Raw genomic sequence first — 26,637 nt, forward strand, 5'->3', positions numbered from 1 at the left:
TTTAATTTTGAATAACCCCTGGGCTCACTGCAGGGGCCTCACTATGTTATCTCACATCCAGCATCCTTAGCTGTCTAGATTTCACCACAGACATGGAAGCAAGTTTAAAAGCCCTCCAAAATAATGATAGAACAAAACAATTTTACAATTGAACAGCAGTTTTTATAGTTTACAAATTTCTGTAAAACATTTTATTTGACGTTAAAAATATTAATTGAGGGCGGACCATGGTGGCTCAGCAGGCAGGAATGCTTGCCTGCGATGCCAGAGGACCCGGGTTTGATTTCCGGTGCCTGCCCACGTAAAAAAAAATATATATATATATATATATATATATATATATATATATATATATTCATTGAGCTTTATGGTAGGCAGAATTCTAAAATAACCCCTAGTGAACCTCTTGAATTGTTCTATTCCCTCCCCTTTGAGGGTGGCAGAACCTGTGAATATGAAGAAATATCACTCCATATTATGCCACATTACATGGCAAAAAGATTATCCCAGATGGGCCTGACCTAATCAAATGAGCTTTAAACGCAAAATTCTCTCTGGTTTCAAAACATGAAGTCAAGAGAAACTTAACTCCAGCTAGCTTGAAAGAACAAAGACATCCATGTGAACTGCCCAGCAGGGCTATATGATAAGGGACTGTGGGCAGCTTTCAGGAGCTGAGAGCAATTCTTGGCCAACAGCTAACAGGAAAATAGGGATGTCAGTCCTACAGCTTCAAGGAAATGAATTCTGCCAACAGTCAGTGAGCTTGAAAGAGGACCCCAAAAACAGTTGGCATACAGCTTGATTTCAGGCCAATGTGAAACTGCCCTGAGAATCCAGCCACATCATGCCTGGACTTCTGATTTACAAAAACTGTGAGACAGTAAATGTGTTGATTTAAGTCATTAAATGTATGGTTATTCTTTATGCAACAACAGAAAACTACTACAAGTCCCTACAACACTGAAACCAATACTAGGTGTCAGGAGTACAAAAATAAATAAGCTTAAGACTAGAGTGGACAATGATGGTGATTAAATGTAAAAATATAAAAACGTTTTGCATGAGGGAGAACAAATGAATGTCAGCACTGCAAGGTATTGAAAATGGATGGTATACAGGAAAACATACAATCAATGCAAGGGTCTATAGTCAACAGTAACATTGTTATGTGCTTCCGCTAAATATAGCAAAGGCATTATGCCAAAACAATGTCAATGGGCAGGGGCATGGGGGAGGGGTATGGATTCTTTGTGGAAGAAAAGGAAATGTCTTATATAGATTGTGGTGGCGAAGGCATGATTTACTTAGGTTGGATTGTATGATGTGTGAATAAAACTGTTTAAAAATGAATAGAGATTATGTATGTTGCAGAGACGCTTAGCCTACCTAAAGGTATGCCTAAGAATTACTTCTCTTAGTAGAAAAAGAGGACCTCTTTTGTTGCTCAGATATAGCCTTTCTCTCTGTGCTGGCTTGAAATATGTACCCTAGAAAAGCCATGTTTTAATCCTAATCCCATTTTGTAAAGGCAGCGGTTTCTTCTAATCCCTATTCAGCATTGTATGCTTGAAACTGTAATTAGATCATCTCCCCGGAGATGCGATTTAATCAAGAGTGTTTGTTAAACTGGATTATGTGGAGGCATGTCTCCACCCATCTGGTTGGGTCTTGATTAGTTTCTGAGGTCCTATAAAAGAGGAAACATTTTGGAGAATGAGAGAGATTCAGAAACAGCAGAGCAGAATGACATAGCCACAAGAAGCAGAGTCCATCAGCCAGCAACCTTTGGAGATGAAGAAGGAAAATGCCTCCCAGGGAGCTTCATGAAACAGGAAGCCAGGAGAAGACGCTAGCAGATGACGCTGTGTTCGCCATGCGCCCTTCTAGTTGAGAGAGAAACCTTGAACTTCATCAGCCTTCTTGAATCAAGGTATCTTTCCCTGGATGGCTTAGATTGGACATTTCTATAGACTTGCTTTAACTGGGACATTTTCTGAGCCTTAGAACTGTAAACTTGCAACTTATTAAATTCCCCTTTTTAAACCCATTCCGTTTCTAGTATATTGCATTCTGGCAGCTAGCAAACTAGAACACTCTCTAAACCCCACTCTGCAAATGAAATCATTGCCACTTCCTTACCTGCAACATGACATCCAGGGGTGAAAATCTCCTTGATGGCATGGGAGACAATTCCTAGAGATGAGGCTGGCCCTGGCACCATAGGCTCAACAATGCCATCCTAAACAAAAGGTGGAAAAAATGTAACAAATAAGGTGTCAGTGGCTGAGAGAGTTCAAATAGAGTCAAGAGGCCACACTGGAGGTCACTCTTATGCAAGCTTCAGTTAGCATTACTACCTTTCATAACTTGCCAAACCCCAACCAGAACTATTCCTGCCAATCCTAAAGAACATTTAGGGCATTATGTTAGATTTTACAAAGGTTCCATGCACTAGGGTAACATTCCAGAAACCTGCAACCTCCAGGCGGGTCCCTGGACCAGGAAAGTCCTGAAATGCAGAGGGGCCAGCCTCTCTAGAAACATTCTCTAGTCCCATCTCCCTATCCCATATTATTAACAGCCTTTTCCAAGATGAAAAAGTTAGAGTGAGTATAGCTCAAATACCCCTAAAGAGTGGGAGAAAGATCAAAGATGTTGGTGGAGTTATACAAAAAAGATAGTTTTAGCAAATGAATATGACTGCTGAATCATTATATTACTATTTCGTTTAGTGTTCAGTATTTTAGAGCAGCTAAAAAAAAAGTAAAATTGTGGAATTGTAACCCATACCAAATTCTGAACTCTGTCTACAACTAATTGTTATGCTATGCTTTGAAATTTATTGCTTTCTTGTATATATGTTATTTTTCACAAAAAAGAAAAACAGTCGACTGTGATGATAACTGCATAACTATATAATAATATTGTGAACCACTGATTGTACACTTAGATGATTGCATGTTATGTGAATATATAATATATATCAATAACAAGTGTTTTTTAAAAATGAACAGAGAGAAACAAGTACTAGAGAAAATGCAGAGGAGAAAATGTACCTATTCACTGTCAGTAAGGAAACTGAGAGGTGCATTCCCTTGGAGAGCAGTGTAATGGCTCCACAGGAGGCTAGGGAAGGGGTTGTCATATGATCCTGAAACCCCATTGCCCAGTATATACCTGGAGGAACTGAGTGTGGGGACATGAATGGACATTTGCACACTGGTGTTTATGGCAGCAGTGTTTGTGATTCATAATGGATGGAGGTGGCCTAAGGTACAACAACTGAGGGATGGAAGGGGAACTATGGTGTATACATACAATGGACTACTGAGCGGCTGCGAGAAAGAATGAAGTTGTGAGGCGTGCAACTAGGTGAAGGAATCTTAAGGAGTGTATGTTGAATGAAATGTCACAAACAAAAAGACATATTATCATGCCTCACTCATATGGACTAATTATACTATAAAAACTTGGTGACTTGAAGTTACAAGCATGGATTATCAGGTTGGGGCCTACTGTAAAGGGTTCTAAATTGTAAGCTCTTATAGCAGTCACATATTCAGGAGTTGTACTTGTTCTTTCTAAATTCTGAGATACCGAGCTGTTTGTCTATAACATGATCACTCCCAGAACTTCAGGTATTTATGTGACACCTGAGACTCAGAATTAGGCTCTGAAGCTATGAAAGTCAGCAATACCCCATACAGGAACTGTTCAAAAAGTTGGAAAAGGGATCAGACTTCGACTAGAGATATGAATGAAGCTGATATGGATAGGACTAAGGTAGATCAAAATACAGAGTTATGGATGATATTGTCCACATTTTAAATCTTCAACTTCTGTGTGAGACCAAAGGGAGAGATTTTGGTTCTAAATTTATATTTTGGGTAGTGTGTTTATCTTGTATGAAACTTTTTCCTGCAAAGGATAGGCTAAGCCTACTTAAAATTAGGTCTAAACGTCATCCCCAGAGAACCTCTTTTGTTGCTTAGATGTGGCCTCTCTCTCAACGCCAACATGGCAGATGAACCCCCTGCCCACCCCCCCTACATGGGACATGACTCCCAGGGGTGTAAACTTCCCTGGCAATGTGGGACAGAACTCCCAAGTTGAGCCAAGTCTTGGCATCATGGGATTGAGAAAGCCATCTTGACCAAAAGGGGGAAGAGAGAAAGGAGAAAAAAATAAGATGTCAGTGGCTGAGACATTTCAAACAAAATTGAGATGTTATCCTGGAGGTTAGTCTTATGCATTATATTGATAACCATTTTTAGTTTATGGTATGTACTGGAGTGGCTGGAGGAAAGTACCTGAAACTGTTGAGCTGTGTTCCAGTAGCCTTGATTCTTGAAGACAACTGAATAATGATACCGCTTCTACAATGTGACTGTGTGATTATGAAAACCTTGTGTCTGATGCTCCTTTTATCCAGGGTATGGAGAGATGAGTAAAAAAAAATATATATATATATATACACACACATATATAGATAAAATAAATAAATAATAGGGGGGATAAAGGGTAAAATAAATTGGGTAGATTGAAATTCTAGTAGTCAATGACAGGGAGGAGTAAGGGGTATGGGATGTATGAGTTTCTTCTTTTTCCTTTCTATTTATTTTTCTGGAGATCACAAAAAATGATCATGGTATGAAAACACAAGTATGTGGTAATATTGTGAGCCACTGGTTGTACACCACGTATGGACTGTATGTATGTGAAGACTTGTTAATAAAACTATTCTTTAAATAATAAAAAAAAGTTAAACCCCCAACATTTGCTAAATAAATAAGGCACTGTCCTTGTCTTTGAGACACTCTCTTGAGAGCAGAGAGAGACAAGTTATCAAAGGCACACAACAGTAAGATGAGGGCTGGAACTGAGCATGTAGAAAATGGTACATCAGGATGATGTAGCCAGAAAGCTTCACAGAGAATTAGGTTTTGTGGCAGCTGTGGAATAAGGACGGTATTCCCTGCTGAGGGAACAGCATGTGCAAAATATGAGTGTAAGGAGGGGCATGGCACATTCAGGAAATGGCGGGTGGCTTTGTGGGGGTTGAGTGAAGGGGAGGGGAGTAAAGGAGATGAGTCTGGCAAGACAGACTGGAGTCCACACTGTGAGGGCCCTTATCAAATGAACATTTTTTGCCAGCAGCAGTGACCTCTCTTGTTTCCATCCGCACTCAGTCCCTCCTGGCTTCTGATTCCTGTGGGGTGTCTGGTCTCTCTATTCCAGTACATTCCTTTCCAGTCCTTAAACATGTTAAGTTCAGCAGTCATAGAGAAGGGCCCACTGACATTCACAACCTCAGTACACGAGGAAGCACCAAAGGCAGGATGGCCCACTCTGGTATCTGGGTATCCTGTGCTCCAAGCAGAGTGAGAGTTGTTTGTTCCCTAAAGTGCTAGGGTTACTGACCTTTCTCCTGGGCTACTAGCCTGGAAAAGCCCTAAGAATTTCAGGGTCAACTGAGTTATGAGGAAGAGAACCCATTAGTTCCCTTTAAGAAACAGGGATGGCCAGAGTGACCCTGAGCACTTCTTTCCTGAGTATGACCACATGATTATAGGTGTACAGGAACTGCACAGACTAAAGTTAAAGTAGCACTTCATCCAAACAGCAAAATGCTGACGTTTGAATTTCAAGGAAACAAAAATCCATAATATATTACAGAATGTGAAGTGTTGCAAAGGTACAAGAAAAAATAGCTGCTACATTCTAAAGGGAATACTAGATCACATTCAGGATTGTTGGAGATTGTGAAGAGAGTACATTTGGAGGATTTTTTTTAAGAAAGGTATGCTCTGAGGAAGAACAAAAGAATGTCAATATTGCAGAGTGTTGAAAATAGATGGTAATTCATATTTTAAAACTTAAACTTACATGTAAGACTAAAGCAAAAAAAATGCTTATTTGGTACAAAATTTATATATTGACTAGTGCATTTCCTAATGTAACTTACATGGACAGTTTAATTGAACACCATACGTACATGGAACCTTGAGTAGGGCACGAGATTTTGTTGGTTTGTCCAGAGTGATGCCCTGATAAATCCCACAATGATTTGAACAGGGAATAAAAAAGAATTTGCAAAGTCCCCTTGGGAAAATGGTGAGAAAGGGGGTGTGCTGGTTTGAAAGTGTGTATGTGCCCTAGAAAAGCCATGTTTTAATCCTAATCCCATTCTGTAAAGGCAGCTGTTTCTTCTACTCCCTATTCAGTACTGTATGTTTGAAACTGTAATTAGATCATCTCCCTGGAGGCAGGATTTAATCAAGAGCGGTTGTTAAACTGGATTAGGTGGAGGCATATTTCCACCCATTTGGATGGGTATTGATTAGTTTCTGGAATCCTATAAAAGAGGAAACATTTTGGAGAAAGGGAGATTTGGAGAGAGCAGAATGACATAGTCACAGGTGCAGAGAGTCCATCAGCCAGTGACCTTTGGAAATGACGAAGGAAAACGCCTCCCAGGGAGCTTTGTGAAGGGAAGCCAGGAGAGAAAGGTAGCAGATGACGCCATGTTCACCATGTGCCCTTCCAGATGAGAGAGAAGCCCTGACTGTGTTTGCCATATGCCTTCTCACTTGAGAGAGTAACCCTGAAATTCATTGGCCTTCTTGAACCAAGGTATCTTTCCCTGGATGCCTTTGATTGGACATTTCTTTAGACTTGTAATCGGGACATTTTCTCGGCCTTAGAATTGTAAACTAGCAAACTAGAACAAGGGGAAAATTCAACTTCCCCATATGGAGAAGGCTTAATATTCTTGCAGGCAGGGGGACAACCATATCAACAGGGCAAACTGTTGGGGTTTGTTCATATGAAATTTATCCCTGCAAAAGCTAGGTTAAGCCTACTTAAAATTAGATCTAAGAGTCACACCCAGAGAATCTCTTTTGTTGCTCAGATGTGGTCTATCTCTCAGCCAACATGGCAAGCAAATTGACTGCCCTCCCTCTCTACATGGGACATGACTCCTAGGGGTATAAACCTCCCTGTCAATATGGGACAGAAATCCTAGAATGAGCTGGGACTCAACATCAAGGGATTGAGAAAACCTCAACTGAAAGGGGGAAGAGAGAAATGAGACAAAGTGTCAGTGGCTGAGAGATTTCAAACAGAGTCAAGAAGTTATCCTGGAGGTTATTTTTACGCATAATATAGATAACCCCTTTTTAGTTTAAAGTGTGTTAGAGAGGCTAGAGGGAAGTGCCTGAAACTGTAGAGCTGTGTTCCAGTAGCCATGTTTCTTGAGGATGATTGTTTAATGATATAGTTTTCACAGTGTGACTGTGTGATTGTGAAAAATTTATTCTGATGCTCCTTTTATCTATGGTATGGACAGAAGAGTAAAAAATATGGATTAAAAATAAATAAATAATAGGGGGAACAAATGTTAAAATAAATTGGGTAGAGGGAAATACTAGTGATCAATGAGAGGGAGGGGTAAGTGGTATGGTATTACATGAGTATCTTCTTTTTTCTTTTGATTTCTTTTTCTGGAGTGATGCAAATGTTCTAAGAATTGATCATGGTGATGACTATACAACTATGTGATGATATTATGAGTCATTGATTGCACACCAAATATGGAATATTCCTATGTTGTTTGGTTTTATCAATAAAAATAAAAATAAATATTCAGAACAAAAAAAAAACTGGTGGAACTGGAATGAACATGAGAGAGAAAGGATCCAAACTCCACACTTAGCTTGAAATAAAGTCTAGACTTGTGTTCTTGGTGGAATATTTACTGATGACTTGGGTTGTATATTTTCATGACTTAACCCTTTCTGCAAATTCCTTTATCCTGGTAAAACCTAGAGAATGCAAATGTCTAAGTTTAAGGAGAGCACTTTTTAAAATCTATTTTGTTCTGAAATATTTAAAAATATTTTGTCCATGTGCATGAATAAAAACGACTCAATTTTTCGATGGTGCTAACATAAAAAAATTCAATAAAATAAAAATTTGATTTAAAAAAAGTATGCTCTCAGTTCCCACCAAAGTAAAGGGTTAGGGGGTCAGCTCATGTTGAGAAAGAGGGACATAGTAAGACTCATCAGAAAGTCTAATGTGTGTCCAAGAGTACTAAAAACATAGTGGTCTAACTCCCTCCAGGGAAACTGGAGTGCAAGAGAGGGGCTAGTGAGGCACTTTGCCTGCAGAGAGAAGGAGGGCTGCTCCAAGTTTGTCTAGGATTAGAGTGTGTGCATGTTTCTCCTGGGAACAGATGTAGGTCAAACATGAGAGAGGGCAGCGTAGGGAACCTTCAGTGCAGGCAGCCCTCAGAAGAGAAGCAGAGGGAGGACACTGGGTTCCTAAGGCTGAGGAAGCAGTAATTGCTGACCAAATGCACAGCTCATTTGCTGAATCAAGGGACCTACAGGGATAGTGGGGAAGAAAAACAAAGATCATTTTTTATTATATTCCATATTCAGAGTATTAATTACATGTGCCTAATGTTACTTTTTACCTATAAATCTTCAGTAAATGTATTTATTAATTACTGAGAAAGGTATATGATCATGTGACCAAGATTACTGGAGATCTTCAGCAATCCCTCTAATCCTAACAGCTGGAAAATCAAAAGGAAGATCTCTAGAAGGTGGTTTGATTATCCTACTGTTGATATGTGTCATAAAATGTTATGTCACTTATTATAGTCATTTTCATGTGATATTTGTAGCAACAATCTTTTTTTTCTGAAACTGCTTTGTAGGGATCAATTTGTTCTTAAATAAAAACTAATTTTAACACAAAAAACTCTTAATATTCCCTCCTCTAAAGGAAAATGTGAAACAATCTTTCTTTTTTTCCCCTTAAGCTAATGCTTTAAGAAACAGTTTTATTCAACTGTTTATTCATATTGAGTTTTGGGCTTCCTACTGCTGCTCATAGAGTAGTTACAGTGCTTTCTTCCAGATATTTTTTCATTACATTACAAGGGTTTGCTGAAACACATAACTCTCATCAATTTATTGCAGGAAGCAGGTGTCACCCAGACTGGGGGCAGAGGTCGGGGGGCTGTTGGTAATACAGAAATCTCATGGATATCTGACAATAGGAACCAAAATTTGGCCAGGTCTCAGGAAGTATTATTAAGAAAGCAGTAGAAATGGAGCATTCTTTTCATAGTGCTTTGACTTTTTTCTTTACCTATTTTTCGCCAGCTGACCTGCTGCACATGGTATCTGCTTCCTCCTAACTGCAACTTGCTAAAGCCCATTATTCCTGTTGAGTTTTCTGTTCAGCAATACAGTGCCCTGAGTCCCTTAGCTTCTCTATTCTGAAATCCCAAAAGTAGACTTTTACTCATTTGTAATTTACAACCTTCACTCACGTCATAAATTGGCTTATCAAGGCAAGAGAAGGAATCATCCTTGGGTCATGTGCTCATCCTGGCCCAAACAGCTAATGGCAGCAAGGTCATCTGGGATGAAAATCATAGTCATTGACCACTCAACAAAGACTAGGAGTAGGCCTGACAATGGTCAGTAACTCTGGTACACATTCAATAAAGTTAAAATGCTTGTCATTCTATCATATTAAAGAGAAGGCAAGAGCTACAGTTTGCTATGTTCATTTTTAATGTACTTCATAAAGTTGCTCATGGGAGTAATGAGGACTTAAACTAGAGCAATGGTAGTGTACGAAAAGGGATATCAGGAAATATGCAGAAGTGAGGTTGGTACAACTTCATGAATGACTAGATGGTCAGAGTGGCAGAATGGAATGGAATCTAGGATGATGTCCTTGCTTTGGCTATTGGGTAAATCCTGGTACTATTCCTTGAGAAAGGGAGAGTACCAGAGGAAGGGGAATTAATATTTGGACGTATTTGGTGTATGGGTAAGATGGTTCACAGTGAGTGTGTCATGTTTATGGTATGTCAAGTTAAGGACTAAAGTTAGCAGTGCCAAACGGAGGTGTGGGCCTGAGAGGCAGATTTGAGAGGATGTTACTGCCTCCACAGGCACATGAAGAGAAAAGAGAGCGAGGATCAAGCCCCGGAAACACTGTTCTTGACCACACAGGTAGAGAAAGAACCAGTGAGAGAGAATGAGAACAGAGGTGACAGAACTAGGAGTGGAAGAAAGTCAGCCAAGTTACAGTATTTGATGACCTACAGAATTTGATACTGCCAGGAAATATTTCAGGCACTCCAAATAGAGCAGCAAACAAGATAGCCAAGGTTCTTGCCTTCATGGGGCTTGCATTTTAGGGGGAGAGACAGAAAATAAAGATATCACATCAATGGAATGAAATGACAAAGTGTCCTTTTAAAAGGGAGGCAGAAGGAGATTTGACTACAGAAGTAAGGGATGTGACAATGAAAGCCACAATCCTCACTGTGGAGCAATGAGGGGAAGAGATCACAAAGCAAGGAATGCAACTGGCCTCCAGAAGGTAGGAAAGACCAGGCTATGGAATTGCCCCCAGAGCCTCCAGAAGGAACCAGGCCTGCTTGACATCTTGACTTTAGCCAAGATTTCAGACTTGTATCTTCCAACCAAAACTGGAAGAGATAAGCCACCAAGTTTGTGGTAATTTGTTACAGCAGCAAAAGAAAACTAATACAAATGGTGATTTGGCTTTATGAGAACATTTTTTGGGGAGGAGGGAGAGTGGAGATGTAGACTGAAAGGACATTGCAGTAAGGTGAGTGAGAGGTTCTGAAAAGATAACATGTCCATTTTTCAGGAAGTTCTCTTATATATCTAGTTTGACCCTCTAAGAAAAAGCATCAGAGGGAAGAGCTGAAAACCTGATGTAATTGATTAGCTCAACACCCCAAAATCACAAGCAGGGTTGAGGCAGTGCCAGGACAAGGCAATCATAATCTTCAATCTATCTCAGAAGAGCTAAGCAATTTGGTAGTAGGGTTCAAGGTCAATGTGAATGAATATGTGGGACATTTGGTGAGACAAAATAAGCCAGAAACAAAAAAATAACAATGATATGGTCACCTTTAGAAAATGCTTATAGGAAAACAGGGGCCTAGATTAAAAGCAGACACATTAAGTCTGGAGTGGTGATTATTATTCCTGGATTTTGAGAGGCTGTTTTATATATATAACCTGATATTTAGAGATATGAACGAAGCTGAACAGGTTGGGGTTAAAGTAATTCAGAACATAGGGGTAAGAAAGACAGTGTCTATACTTTAGAACCACACATACTCTTTGAGACCAATGGAAGAAAGGTTTATTTGATCTGGAACTGAAATTTTTTGTAGTGCATAATCTAACTCAACCTATCCGTATAGCTCATTTGAACAACTGAAATACAGGAAGCACAGAATAAGAAAGAGGTCCTTTAATCCTGTGCAGATTATCGTAATGCCTGGAAACATCCTAGAGTATATTAAGCATATAGTCAAAAAGCATTGGCAAAGTTCCCTGAGAGAGGGGAGAAAGACCATGGAACTATTAAAGCTTACTATCAGCAAATCCCCTGATATGGTGTTAAACTTTAGGGACACCCAAGTCAATAGGCCATTCCCTTGATCATGAGGCTTTCCTTGTGAAGCTTATGTGGGTTGCAGAGAAGCTTAGACTACCTACAGGCATACCTAAGAGTTACTTCTGGAGGACCTCTGTTGTTGCTCAGATGTGGCCTCAGTCTCTCTAAGCGCAACTCTGCAAATCAAATCATTGCCCTCCCCGCTACATGGGACATGATATCCAGGGGTGAAAGTCTCCCTGGAGACATGGGAGAGGACTACCAGGGATGAATCCAGACCTGGAACTGTGGGATCAACAATTACATCCTGACCAAATGGGGGAAAAGAAGTGTAACTGATAAAGTATCAGTAGCAGAGAGACTTCAAATAGAGTCAAGAGGCTACTCTGGAGGTTGCTCTTATGCAAGTTTCAGGTAGACCTTGCTGCCAACCCCCAACCAGGACCATTCCAGCCAATCCTAAAGAACACCTAGGGCAATATATAGGATTCCACAAGGGTTCCAGGCACTTGAGTAACTTTCCAGAAACCTACAACCTCAGATGGGTCCCTGGTCCAAATAAATTCTGAAACCTAGCCCAGCCTCTCCAGAACACCAGATAGTTCCATCTCCCTACCCCATATCAGTGACAGACCCTTCCAATATCAAAAATTTAGAATTGCCATAGCCCAAATCACCTCAATGAGAGGTATGGAAAGATCAAAGGTGATGGTAGAATTATACAGAGAAGATAGGACTTAGCAAATGAATATGAATGCTGAATCATTAAATTGATCTCTCTTAGTCTCCAGCATTATGGAGCAGCTATAAGTAAAAACCTAAAATTGTCAAATTGTAACTCATGTCAAAGTCTGAAATATGTTCTACAACTAATTGTGGTGCTGTGCTTGGAAATTTATAGCTTTTTTGCATATATGTTATTGTTCCCAAAAAAGGAAGGAAAAACAAAAGTCGGTTGTGATGCTAAAAAAGGATTTATGCCCTCTAGCCTTCTACATTCTGGAGCAGCTAGAAGGAAAAATATGAGAAGATCATATAGTAGCCCATGACAAATTCTGGGATCTGTCCTGTAATTACTTTCGAAGAGTGCTTTGAAAACTATAGCTTTTTTATCTTTTTATTTGTGTATATGTTATACTATACAATAAAAAAAGTTAAAAATAGAAAAAAATATGCAACTTCATTAAGGGGCTAGATTAACTGTCAGCTGGGAAACTCTCTTATTCAGAACAACTCATTCCTTGACCAGATAAGTGAGATATTGTGGTATGTCCTTTTTTACAAGTTTAACACTAAGAAGAGAAACTAGATATCAAATCATAACCTGAGTAATAAAGAGGCATTAGAAGTCGGGGAAATAACTGCCTGAAGAGCTAAGATTTAAGATTTAGCCCTATGATGGTTAGGTTCATATATCAACTCGGCCAGGTGATGGTGCCCAGTTGTCTGGTCAGGCAAGCACTGGCATAACCAATAGCACAAGGATATTTCATGGCTGGTTAATAAATGAGAAAGCTAGTTTATTAAATCATCAGTCAGTTGACTGCATCTGTGGCAAATTACATTTACAATTAACTAAGGGTGTATCTTCTGCAATGACAGAATCCAATCAGTTGAAGCTTTTAAGGGAGAAGAGGGAATTTTCACTTCTTCGGTCAGCCAACTTCTCCTGTGGAGTTTGTCAAGGACCTTCATCAGAGTTACCAGCCTCAAGGCCTGCCCTATGGATTTTGGACTCTTGCATCCCCAGGGTTGCATGAGATACTTTTATAAGTTTTATATTTACAGATATTGCCTGTTGGTTCTGTTTCTCTAGAGAACCCTGATGATACAAAGTTCAACTCACCTTACGTTTCTTTGTAAAGTGATTTTCAAAAATAAGGCCAGCAAGACTCTTTTAATGTCAGAGGAGACTAAGACATTCAGAAACCACAGACTGTGGGATTTATCCCATTGTGATCACTGACTTCTAGTATCAGCCTTTTGTTCTGCATGACAGCTCTTGTTTTGCAAACTAGCAAGATTCCTGAATTTGGCAAGCATCTTGCTCTGAGAAGCATTTTCAAGTTAGGGTTTTTAGCAATGTCAGATTTCTCTAAACCAGCAATAGAGGAAGGTTGAGAGGGCAACTGATGCCACTAAGTTCTCACTGAACGGCACAAAACAATAACCTCTTAGCTGGCAGGCTCAGGCCAACATGTTCATGAAGGTCACAGCATTTAGGAGAGAAAATTAATTTTTTAATAATTGCTGGCCCTTACCAAACACATTTACTAGACAAAACATAATTTGGATATCCCCCCTCTTTTAGTCTAGTCACCAAAAGTGGTGTTTTCTATTATTTGTCTCCGTGACTATACAATATGGTGTTTCTTGGTATGTTTTAAAACCTGTCCACAAAGTGAAGCCAAAGGATGCCTTCAAGTGAAAGAAAGGGCATTGCTGTCATTCTAACTAAATTGTCCAGAGAAGGAAAAAAAGAGTGGAACAGATAATTATAAATACTTATGGGGAGGCACCACTTTGCCACTGGTGCTGAACCTATAATTATGTGCAATTCCCCACTAGGCTTTATAGTTACGCTAAACATTGCAAAAAGCTAAATCACAGGGAGGAAGAAAGAGGGGGAAATTTAAAAATTTGATATAAGGTATCCAATTGAATGGAGACATCATCTCACTATAGGGAACAGGTAAGTCTCATTGGCATGCTATTGTCAAATCATTTTAACCACGAATTTGATATCCAAAAAAATCTTATTATTTTGAAGTCAGGTTCCTTCTGGTCACAAAACATTGATATCATTGATATTTTTTAATGTTCTAGACAGTTTTGCATATCTGGAAAAGTTAAATCTTCAAACCTTGAAAATAAACCTTCTTTTTCCTCCCTGCCAAATCCACAATATGATCCTTTTCCATCACTGACACACCATCAGATAAGTGGATGTGCCTTGCCTGGTTAGAAGTGTGCTGATTTTCAATAGGAACGAGCATGTAATTGGAGACCCAGACTAAGACATGTTCAGCACACACTAAAAATTCTTTTTTGTTTTGTTCTGGAGGTGCCCCCTCGAGAACCGGCTTGCCTGTGGGAATGCTTGCTCAGGTGTCCCATGGAGGGGAGAGAGGAAGTCTTCAAGACTTGGTTGGCAGCAGGAGGCAAGAAGAGTGGAGACTGGGGGCGGGCCGCGGTGGCTCAGCGGGCAAGAGTGCTTGCCTGCCATGCCGGAGGACCCCGGTTCGATTCCCGGCCCCAGCCCATGTAAAAAACAAACAAACAAACAAAATATAATAAAACAAGAAAATGTTTAAAGATGTTTCCCTTTCTTCCTCCCTTCCTTCCTTCCATCCTTCCTTCCTTCTCTGTCTTTCCTTCCCTTCCTCCCTCTTTAAAAAAAAAAAAAAAAAAAGAAGAGTGGAGACTGGATGCATGTAAGGGTTGAGCCTCTTCAGATTCCTAGGGTCTTCCTTCACCTCTCAAAATGTAGACGGATTTACACCAGAACTGGCACTCTGAACAAAATGGGGATGGTGGGGCAGGGGCGGGGGGGTCTTCATGTGAAGTTGAGCAAACCACATAACTTCTCAGAGGCATCAGGAAATTAAGTTTGAGATTCTAAAATGGCACCAATTTATTTTTCTTGTTTCCTTTTATCATCCATAAGTAAAATGTGGAAAGGAAAAGGGGAATAACATTTACACTACTATGTCTTATAACACTTCCTATTTTTCCCCCTTTCACCAATCCTGTGATATAAATACAGCCACTATGATTATCCTTATTTATTGAGATATGAGCAGTGAAGCCCAGCAAGGGGCTGTTTCTATATGACCTGGCCTAGGATCTAACTGCCTCTCCTTCTTATGGAAAACATAGATGTGACCTTTCATGATTAGGGGAAAAGGCAGATTCTGTCTTTCTTCTCTTTAAGACTTCCATGGTTTTAGATCTTTTTAATAAGAATACCTAGAAGTTAAAGTTATAATGCCTGGTATATTCAGCTTATGCTTTCAGAGCCTGTGCTCTTATTAGAAGCAAAACAAAACGCTGCTTTAAAACACCTGCCCATGAGGATGGCGCCAAGAAGTAGCGTGGGCGTTGAATGGGAGGTGTTGCCCTGACAGTAAATCCAAGTTGCTCAAACCAAAGGAAGTGTTTCTAGGGAAGCTATCTGAGCAAGATGTAAATACTTAGTCATTCAGAACAGGCCCTAAATGACTGCTTCATTTCCAACAATGGAACTCTTTCAAATCAGTTTAAAAGTGTTTGCAGAACGGTAGGATAGCATCTCTCTCTTCCAATCCATCACTTATTCACAATATATATTCCTTTGTTAAGAAATTTAAGGGGTCTCATAATCAAACTCTTGTCAATAAAGTACTATAATTTGGCTGGTTAGTGATATTTCAACAATAATTTTTGCATTATGAGTCTAAATAACCTCGAAAAAGAATCCAAGTTTATTGGGGCTAAGATACAGTGCTGTATATAAATTGTATCTTCTGACTACTCCCCAGGGCCCTCAGTGTATGAGTCTACTTCTTAACCACCTAAATAGTCTCCCCTATTCACTGCCCTCCCACCTCATCACCCATTACCACCTCCAATTATCATCCCAAACTACGGGTTTGGTCAGGGTACTCACAAACCTGGGTAATCATTGCGGCTCCACTGCCTATGAAATGAAAACCAAAGTACAGGACAGTCTGGCAGAAAAGTTCCCATTTACTGTACCCTTCATGCATCCTAAACTCAATCTATTCACGATAATTAGTCTTTGCATGAAAGCACCATGACTTTGAGTGGATTTTTTGAGCATGCCTTTCCTCCTTCCTCCCATCCCACTTTATAGAATCACCCTATTTGGCTCAATTCAAATGCCATTTTCTCCAGGAAATTTTCCACTATCTTCTTTTAGCTCAAAATAATCAATCACTCCTTTTCCTTCCTCCAAGTTCACATAGAACTACAATACATATACGTATACACATACCATATTTAAATATCAGCTTTGAGAAATAACTCACACAACAGACAATTAACCCATTCAAAGCATACAATTCACTTAGTTTTCATATATTCATTGAGTTGTGGAACCATCATCACAGTCTTTAGAGCCTTCTCATCACCCCAAAAAGAAATCCCATACCCATTAGCAGTCACTCTCCATTTTCCTCCAATTCCCCAAGCCCTAGGTGATCACTAATCTGCTTTCTGTTTCTCTGAATATCCCTAGAATATCCCTATTCTGGATCTTTAATATAAATGGAACCATAAAGTATGTGGTCCTTTGTCACTGGCTTCTTTCACTTAGCATAATGTTTTCAACGTTCACCCACACTGCAGTATATATAAGTACTTCATTCCATTTTATTTTTTAATAATATTCCATATACCACAGTCTATTTATCCATTTATCAGTTGATGGATATTTGGGTTGTTTCCAACATTGTAGCTGTTAGGAATAATGCTTTGTGTAGAAGCTTTATTATACTCTTTATCATTTAATATGTGTGACTTTGTATCGGGGTTTGCATGTGTGTGTTTCTACCTGTGTCTGCTTCATCACTAGATTATAAACTCCTTATAAGCAAAGACCATTATTTTCATTCTTTAATCTCCACATAGCAAATATTCAATAAACATATGACACGTGGATTAATGGACAAGTACTATAGGTTCTTACTATGTCAATTATCACAAAACTCAAGGTACTCAGAATAAAAATATTACCCAAGAGTTGACAGTAAATTATAAAACATTCAAAAACTGGTGGTTCTTAATAAGCTTTAATCTCTGAACTATCTCCTGAAATTTAATATATGGATGCTACAGTTGATTATAATGGAGGGCAGTTCCTTTGCTAATAATAGTTGTGAACTGGGCGGAGAGAAGCCTGGAAGATACCAGACTTTCTCTCCTGAATTGACTCCACAATGTCTCATTGTTGCTCCTGGCTTGACTGAAGTTATTATTCTAGGGTACAGTAGTGGTTCTCAACCCTGGCTGAGCATCATAATCGGCTGCGGAGCTTTTTCAAGGTTCAAATTATCTGGGTCCCACCTCTCAGATTAGAATTCCATAGGTCGGGTAGGAGCCCAGATGTCCACATGCTCTAAATGCTCCGGAGATACTTCTGATGTATAGCCAGGTTTGAGAGTTACTATTTCAAAAAGTCACATTGAGGTTTAAAAAATAAAGAAAAAGGAATCTTACAAAGCATGTATGAGCACACTTTACTCCCAGAGAGCATTTTACTCAACCAAGGATCATGCCCATTAATACTACCTCGGGTTTATAAGGCATTTCTTATTTGGAAAGAGCTTTGCAGTCATCTTTCATTAGCTAGGCTTGCATGCTGGGTGACTTCATACAAATCACATAATCCCTTTGCGTTTTAAATTTCCTCAAATGTAAACTGTAGGCGGTAATACTGACCTGCCCTCAAGGGGTATTTTGGAGCCCAATGGGAGGCTGTAAAGCACTCAACAAACATAAAAATGTTACACCCATGCTTATTAGGCAGGTATGAAGTCCTAGTCACAGCCTTTTAAAATGAAGCAAACATAAAAATAAAACGAGTCTTCCTGCAACTTTGTCATCTGAAAGATTCTTTTCCATCACCAAAGTACAATTTCCATTAACCACCAGGACTAATAAGCAGCCACAGTCTCCAGTTGTCAAGGAAGAGAGGGGCAATGATGGCAACAAAAAAGGAATATGAAACAGCCCTGAAAAAGTCTGTTAACCTTCTCTTATCATTTATAATGCAATTAGAGATCATGCCTGTTAACACACTGTTTTGAAAAATATTCTTAGATAACATTTGTGCATGTTCACACAAATCTTTAAGCTGATGCTACTTACCCACTGTGAATATTAAGCCTGAAGTTGTGTTCCAGTGTTATTGATGGATTTTGCATGGCTATATTTAGTCTCGTCTCATCTCTCACATGTGACTAAAAACATCTGAAAAAATATGTGGTCATAATGAGACCTTGAAACCTATCTCAAGTTAGGGATGGGTGAGAGTGGAGAGGCAGGAGAGGGATGTCTAACCTTGGCACCAGAGACAGGTCTTGTGGTCTCATTTAAGGACAATTAAGGACTCATTAGCACTATATTTTTAGCTTTTAGGAAAGGGAAGCAGAAAACAAACATGTTTTCCCCATTTATCATTTTGCTTTAAAAGGGCCAATATGATTTAAAGGGCTAGATTCATTTTCCATATTCCAGCTCATTTACAGTTAAATGGTTTATGTGACTATAAATGATCATTAGTACCCTGACACCTACCAGAGCCCATAGGTCCATGAACCCTAAGCAAGCATGGCCTTCCTGGAGGCCACCTGACCCTGACCATGCTCTTTTCTCTTTGGCCTCCTTAGGTTTGCCTTGTATTCCTGAGGGTAGTTGTCTGCTTTGGTAAGGCTCAGGATGTGCTAACAATGAAATCCTATTTAACAAATATAAATTGAGCACTAATCTGTGTGGATAAGACTATAGTGCTTGCTGTAGAGGTTACTGGAAGTTCCCTGAGATGCTTACAGTGTTGCTGTAACTCAATGACCTTGGGTTCCTGAGTCAGGACAAGAACAGCAATCTTCCCACGGAGACCTCCCGGGTTTGATCAGCTGACATGCAGGCTTCCTGTGGAATTCTAAACTGAGCTTCGCAGCTAGCAAGCTGGAATGCCATTTAACTCCTCGCACAAGTTTCCGACCATCACAACTCAGAAGCTCCTGTGATTAGAGCCTCAATGCAGTGAGCCTCACTGGTTGGAGAAAGCATCTATGATGCACCATTATTGTTTTTAAAATAAGGTTAATTCCAGTATATTTCTATCTTGATAATTTTTGAGAGTTCCAGTATTTTTGCCGAATGGGGAGAAAGAGCCTCATAGGCTTCATTTTAATAGTTAGAGGAAATTAATGCTAATATATGCCTTTATGGTACTCACTTAAGTATCTGGAACACTTCTGTCCATCAATATGGACAATTCTCAGAAGTGTGCATTGTGGATTTTTCTCCTGAAAAGAGAGCAAATGGTTACAATAAGTTACATGATTTCCTGAGTCTTTCAAAGTCCTGCTTTCCCAATATCTCTGGGTAAGTACTTCCTAGCCTTGCAGATCTAGAAGTTGAAGCATCATGAATTAGTTTCAGCAATTTCCTCAATGAAATACGAGCCACCCATATCCCACCTTATTGCTCTCCTTGAAATCAGAAAAAAATGATCATAGAGTTTAAAGATAGAAGAGGAATCAGGTATAATTTTCCATTCTAGTGTCTGCTTTCCATAACTTTTGAAGGGTATTCTTAATATCTTAGATAAAACTTGATCATTCCTACATGTTAACTTTGCTTTCTCTTTTTCAAATTCCTAAGACAATAACAACAACAAAACATGGAGAAACATTCAACAATGTTTCCATGAATCTCTATGACTTGGGTCATAAAGCACATTGTGGGCAATCCCAATGAGGCACTAGAAGGTTGAGATAAGAGAATGCTGTCTATTGGAGTTAGGATTTCAAAATGTCCCATTTCAGTGGTTTCCCATTTGTTTTATATCCAGGAGGTCTTGATGGCTGTCATTAATGGTAGATACGTACTCTAGATAAAGACTTTTCTGACTGAGAGTAGACAGGCATTTTCCAAAAATCTCTTCCAATAAAACAGATCAATGACAAACACCCTATTTAACAGATGTTAAAATTTTCACTGTTTTAATTTTTATGTCACCTTTGTATCCACCCACCTCCTTAGAACATCTGTTTATTTCATTATAGGGAGACTTAAATAAACAGTCTGTTTCCTTTCTAAATATTTTTGGGTTAACAATAATACTCTCTCACACTTGTATTTTAGTCCTGGTAACTAAATAGTAAAAATGCTAATTAGTAGGCTGTGTGTGAAGGGAAAAGCTATTTCTTGATGGGCTCAGCTTCAAGCTGAGATGGAGACTTTTTACAGCATTAAATTTAAAGGATTAGGTTGCAGTTCTAAGGGGAAAGGATTAGGGACCAGAACTGACCAACTCTAGAGAAAGATTCTAGTTTGGTGGAAAGATTAAGCTGAGATCAGAATGTATTAAAGATACCCACAAGACTAAAGTTATCAAAATGCAGGCATGTGTTGTTAATTGTAGGTCAGAGACTACAAGGGGAAACATCCTTTGTCTTTCTTTTGGACCTGAAAATGACTTTAGACATAAAATAACTTATATGTTGAGGGATTAATTTTATTTCCTTCTTATGCATTTATTATTTCTGGTGAAACACTGAGCTAGAGGTGAGGGGGCATATTATCAGATGGGCATCTGAAATACACTACCTAGAATCTGCACTAATTCTCTCACTTGTCTCCATGAGGAAGCCAGGAGTGCCACTTCAAATTCTACCTCTGTCAATTATTAGCTATATGATCTTGGGCAAGTCTTATTCTCTGAGGGCACCAGTTTTATTTATCCATTCAAGGAGGAATATAATACGTATTTCATTGGAATGCTGTGATTAGAAAAGACTATGTATGGGAAAATACCTAAAGACTAAGCAAATATGAGCACTCAGTACATGTCAGATTAATGAGGTAACAGGGAGAAGTCAGAGACTGAGAGCACCCATTGCCCGCAGACTAAATTCCCTATCGTTTAGCTAGAATCTGAGTCCTGTAAAATCTGCTCCTTTCCACTAGCCCTTTCTCCATTTCCTGCTGTAGTCAAACATTCTCCGATACATCTTGGATTTTCCCAACTTCATGTCTCTGTGTCATTCTCACCACTCTCAGATACCCTTTGTCAAAATTCACCTGTTTCTCAAGGTCTGTCTCAAATCCCACCGTCTCGAGGAATCTAGGGGACTCTCACCTTCTCCTCTAAACCCTGGTCCTTGCTATCTACAGTGTTCCTGGATGCCTAATTGATGAGCCATTTACTGCCCCAGCAGACTGCCAGCTTCTGCCAGGCAGAGGCCCAGCTACCCACACTGCACACCTCTACCATACAGGCCATGGTGCCTTGCCAAGAGTGGGTCCTGAATAGGCATGATTAAATGAATGAGCGATTTCTTACCTTGTTCCTGCTGTGCTCTTGGATGAAACATTTTGCCTCTTTCAGTCTCAGTTGCCTCAGCTCTGAACAGAGGATAACCACAGGGATGTATTCCCCAGGTGTGCCATGAAGAATAGACCAATGACTGAAAAGCAATTTGAAAATGTAAAATGAAATGCTATATATAAATTTTATGTAATCAAAATCATTTCCCTGTGTATTATGTTTTATTTGGCTTTATATCTTGGAATCCTTTGTGGGTATCAGAATTTCACAGATGCACTGACATCCCCATTAGCACCTAAATTCTCTTGGGTAATAAACAATTTTGTGTATTATAGCTCACGGCTACTTTTCCCTGGCACACTTACATGTAAATATGTTTTAATTTGGGGTATTCATAATAACTAATGATACAATTCATTTCTAAGGCACAATCCATTTTTTATCTCTTTGGCTGGCCAGTTATTGTTCCTCTATTGCTGCCTCAAGGGAACTTATCCCACTAAATCCAAAATGCAAAGGATGATGCTCATCTATTTAGAGCCCACATCTTCTAGTAGCTCTCAATTTGAGACTCAGAAAGTGGTTTGGAATTTTGAACCACCATCTTTCTATGGCTCCCTTTGTGTCAAATTTGGAATCCCCCATGCACTTTATTGTAATAAAGGCGCCACCAAGTGCTCACTGCAAACTGGTCTTCTAAGTACCATATAGGAGTGGATTATCCCTTTGCATGAAAGCAAGGCAATCCTCGTTCACAATGCTATTTTCTTGCTTAATATGTGCAAGAAACAGATTGTCTTATAGAGAATAAATGTTCACGGAATATCTCTAGTTCCTATAAAAAGAGGCTTTGACTTGTACTGCATAGTGGGATATCGTTCCTAGAATAATCCTTCAAGTTAGATAGAAACTCTGAGGAAGAGGAGATGGAAGCAATATCATAAGGTTGTTGTAAGGATTGAGTTAATCAATGTAAAAGGTTTAGAATAGTGCATGGCACATAGTAAGTAATCAATAAATACTAGGTTCTGTTATTACCAGTAGAGAGCCTACACTGGGATGGGCCCCATGCAAAGAGTTAGACAGGGCCTCTCATTAGAGGTTCACAAGAAATCAATGAGAAAAGTCTACTCATCCCCAACTCTCACCTCATTTGACTCAGAGAAGCTAAGCAACTTGCCCAAGATCTCGTAGTTAGCAACAAGTAGAGAAAAAATCTCAGCTCCAGTGTGTAGTGGATCCAAAGCCCACACTCTTTGCACTGTTTCTGAGAACTCCCTACTGTTTTCACCTTGGCTTAGGTTGTAAAGCCATTTATCCGCCCTGAGCACATGATCCTCCCTTTCCAAATGGCTGTCTAATTTCCCAGTGTTATTCATTTCATTATAAAGTTTTAAAATTAAGCGTATTTTAATCTCTCCTGGTGAATTCCTGGCCAATTTATCTAGATTTATATCAGGCCATCATTTTCTAAGTTCATTCTGGTCTTTCATTAGCCTTGTTCTCACTTAATGGCAACTATTTTTTAAACTTCAATGTAATTTTTCTTCTGGGGCATTCACGAGGAAACCCCAAGTTTTTGAAGACCAGAAGCTTGCCCTACCTATCCATTTCTGTTTTCATATTTTAACTTAGTTTGATTTGTGGCAATATAACTCTCATAAGGACCAAATTGCTTTGTCATTCAAATGCAATATGGCATCACTGTTTTGTGGGTGGCATAACCCTGGCTGCTGATATTGTGCAAGAGTAATGTGCTACAAAAATATCTCCTAATTGTGGTGTACAAACTAACAGCATACCACAGTTTGCCAAAACACCTACATGATATTTTGTAGTCTACACAGCAAGTAATATTTCAAAGTGCCTTTTCATTAGTTATCTCTCTCATCTCTGTGAAATTGGGCAGAAGTATCACCGGAGCTTCACAGATGGGAAACTAAGACATGGAAAGGTTAATGACTTGCTCAAGGTCTCAGAATGAATACACAGCAGAGCTACAGATTCTGACTTTGCATTTCTTTACTAAGACCTTTAGCTCCACCTCTTCAAGATGGGAACAATTTTCAACGTGAATATATGATGAGAGAGGTGGTGAGGAGGGGAGAAAGGGGGGAATATTATTCATATTAAAATTTTACTCAACCCTAGGTTGAGTAAAAATTGCTTCTACAACCCTTCCTATTTTGGTGACTCATTCCCATTAATAGCTTCCAATATATTTGATAATCAAAGAACAAGATGGTAAGCATCCATTTCCCTCATTGCCATTTACAGAATGAAAGGACAATAATCCAATGAGATTAAAATAAATGGAAATTGCAAATGTAAAGAGGAATTGTTCAGATTGCACTATTCTCCCATTTCAACATCATGTTGTTCTCCCTTTCAGCAGTCATAATGCTATAAATGCCATGCATTTGCAGTGCTTTGAAACCACTGCCATGGTGTCCCCCTTAAGCAGCTGAACACAATGGGCTGATTTGCCACTGCTGTTTCATGGCCAAAGAATCAAGGATAAATGGAGGTTAAGTGACTGCCAGGAGCACTCACCATAGCAGCTGCTCAGATTAGAAAACATGATCTCCTACCAATCCCCCTAGTGAAATTAATAAGTTTCCCAAATATTGTTTCAGTATTGGAGCGGGGCAATTGAAGGCAGCTTTGCTCAAAGCTGACAAAGGGACCAGCCTTGCTTTCACTACCCCATCTCGGTCTTCTTATTTCCAAGCCATTCCACAAACTGGCCCATTCCTTTGAGGGAAGAAAATGTCCTTTCATGAAATAGATTAGAACTAAACAGATCACTTCCACATCTAGATTTTCAGTTTTTTGTTTCATGAAGACAGAACCATCGTGAGTACTTGAACACTAATAGATCTCACTTTCCTTTATACAATGGATGATATGGAAAAGACAGCACATTTATACTGCCTATTTTTCCACACCATCTTCTGTTGTAGTTGGTATTTGACAATAGTTTATCACTTGAACATGAGACATTTTTTGGTTGCTAGTTCCCCTAACAATCGCTTGAGTATGGGGCAGCCCCATACTCTACTAGGGGGAAAAGATCTACTTGTCCAAAAAACCATGGATGGCCTCTGTAGCAAACAACATACAAGCAGAAAACTATGGAAACCAGGATATGGAAGTCATTTGCTTAGTTCCAATTTATTTCATGAAAGAAAATTCCTTTTATGTCCTTTTTTCCCCCTCTACTGTAAATAATATAACAAATACACTCATCAGCTAGTGTTTGGCTCCTATTTCTAAGGTGATTTTTAAAATAATTATTCGCATCTGTGAAAAAACACTGTTGTCAAACTTTCTCTCATTAGATCTAGGGGCAGGAAAAAAAATCCAACATATATATAGTTCCTTCACGAAAATTTCCTGAAAATTCTACCCAAAGGAGATGTGTTCCATGGCAGCATTCAAAGGAGTGGCTTACAGAAGTTCATGAAAGCAAATGGAAAAGCATAATTTTAAAACAGATCAAGAATAGGAGTGGAGTCTTCCTTTACTTTGGTCTTCTCCGCCACCTCAAGCCCCTCATCCAGACCTGGGCAGCGACTCAATCAATGGATATTTTACTCAATGGATATTTCACTCACGTGGTCTATACCTCACTTTCTGCAGGCAAAAACCATTCCCCCAGGTCACTCAGTGACACACTAAGCAACCCCTGGAATTTAATCAGATCCGTACCAGTCCTCTGGTTCACTAGATGAGGAAGGATTTAAATATGTGCAATTTCTGTATCACAGCTCAATTTTTCAGGGTCTTCTAAGGACTGTCCATGCCCCAATCTTCTTGCTCTTTTGACCGCCTATCTTAGGGACGTTTCCACATTGACAGAGGGAGAAAGGAGACAGAGTTAAAACTCAGTAAAGGACAGACTTCACCTCAGAGCTGCAGCTTTTCCTGAAGAGGTGCCATTTTGCTTCTTTTTAGCCACAAGCCTCTTGCCTTCCTTCTCCTTGGTGACCACCATCAGAGCCTACTCATGAGAAGTCTGCCACAATGCAGGACCTTAGGGGGTCCAGGACGGTTGAATTAACACCTGCTGAGGTCCATACTCCATCACACCTCATGTCTATTAATATTTGCCCTCTCCTGGACTTCTGGTATATGAGTGAGACAAATGCCTTTAACTAAAGCAGAACTAAAGCAGGCAACAAAGATCATTGGTGAAGGTGAATGTCAAGTTACCAGGATGCCTGCCCCCCCCCCCCGCGCCATTTTTTTTTTTTGCCATGCATCCCTTCATTCTAACATGGGTTGGGTGCCCATCTATGGCCGGTTCAGGTCTGGGCAGAGAGAGACCCCTACTCACTTGGAGCTTACAGTCTAGGGCTTGCTTATATATCCTGGGCTTCAATGGAAAGCAAGAACACCCAAACCTATGCCGTTTGACCCTTCCTAACAGCATCCACAGTTTCCTGTGTGCTGCAGCGAGGGGAAGAGATCAGCAGTTGATAAAAGCAATAGCAGTGACCCGGCCTCGGAGTGGGCAGAGCCCACTAAGCCATCTTCCAGAGCTGCCCAGCCACAAGTGACCCGTGAGCAGAGGGAATTAGACTCCCGGTGCCTGCTCCTTTACGAGGTCTCGAAGCTCGCTCCACGTCTCCACGCGGGTAAGGGATTTCAAGAGGAAGGGGGCGAGCGCGCACACAGGGAACAGATGTGGCTCGCTGTGCGGCGTTCCTGCCCGCGAAGATGACCCCTCCGGGGTCCTGGGGGAGGCAGGGGACAGCAGAAGGTGCCACGGCTGCGGACGCCACCCCCGCAGGGCAGTCCGGCCTGGGGCGGGTCTCCCGCCTTCCAAAGCCGTCCCGCGCTCCGGCCGCCCGCTCGCCCAGGCTCTGCGCCAAGTGCCCGGGAGAGGAGGTCGAGGTGCCTGGAAGGTCCCCCGCTGCAGGCTGTGGGGACGGCAGGGGACCCGGCACACAGACGGATTTTCTGGGAGAGGTGAGGGGCTGAAGTTTTGTTTTGGGGATACTCCCCAGACGCAATCACAGCCTTTTCCGGGGAGCCCGGGGCTCCCAGTCCCAGTCCTGGGCCTCCACTGACGGCTGGGTGACCAGGCCCGGGACTCA

The 26,637-nt window shown here is 40.2% G+C and overlaps 1 protein-coding gene across 5 annotated transcripts in view; it reads right to left on the minus strand.

Moving 5' to 3' along the window:
• Positions 1 to 26,637, minus strand: part of LOC143665414 (uncharacterized) — a 32,174-nt gene that overhangs the window by 5,429 nt on the left and 108 nt on the right. The window contains exons 1-5 of one of the 5 annotated variants that reach the window (XR_013166951.1): positions 25,247 to 25,437; positions 21,551 to 21,674; positions 19,439 to 19,508; positions 18,346 to 18,447; positions 2,143 to 2,242 (exon numbers count right to left, since the gene is read on the minus strand). Coding sequence is in view for 3 of the 5 variants with exons in the window: in XM_077138752.1 (XP_076994867.1) it covers positions 18,428 to 18,447; positions 19,439 to 19,508; positions 21,551 to 21,674; positions 25,444 to 25,532 (303 nt within the window). In the remaining 2 variants the exon portion in view is untranslated. The other 4 variants (XM_077138752.1, XM_077138751.1, XR_013166950.1 and 1 more) reach the window with 4 other exon arrangements.

This window comes from Tamandua tetradactyla, chromosome 21, assembly GCF_023851605.1.
Source record: "Tamandua tetradactyla isolate mTamTet1 chromosome 21, mTamTet1.pri, whole genome shotgun sequence".
Taxonomy (NCBI): Eukaryota; Metazoa; Chordata; class Mammalia; order Pilosa; family Myrmecophagidae; genus Tamandua; species Tamandua tetradactyla.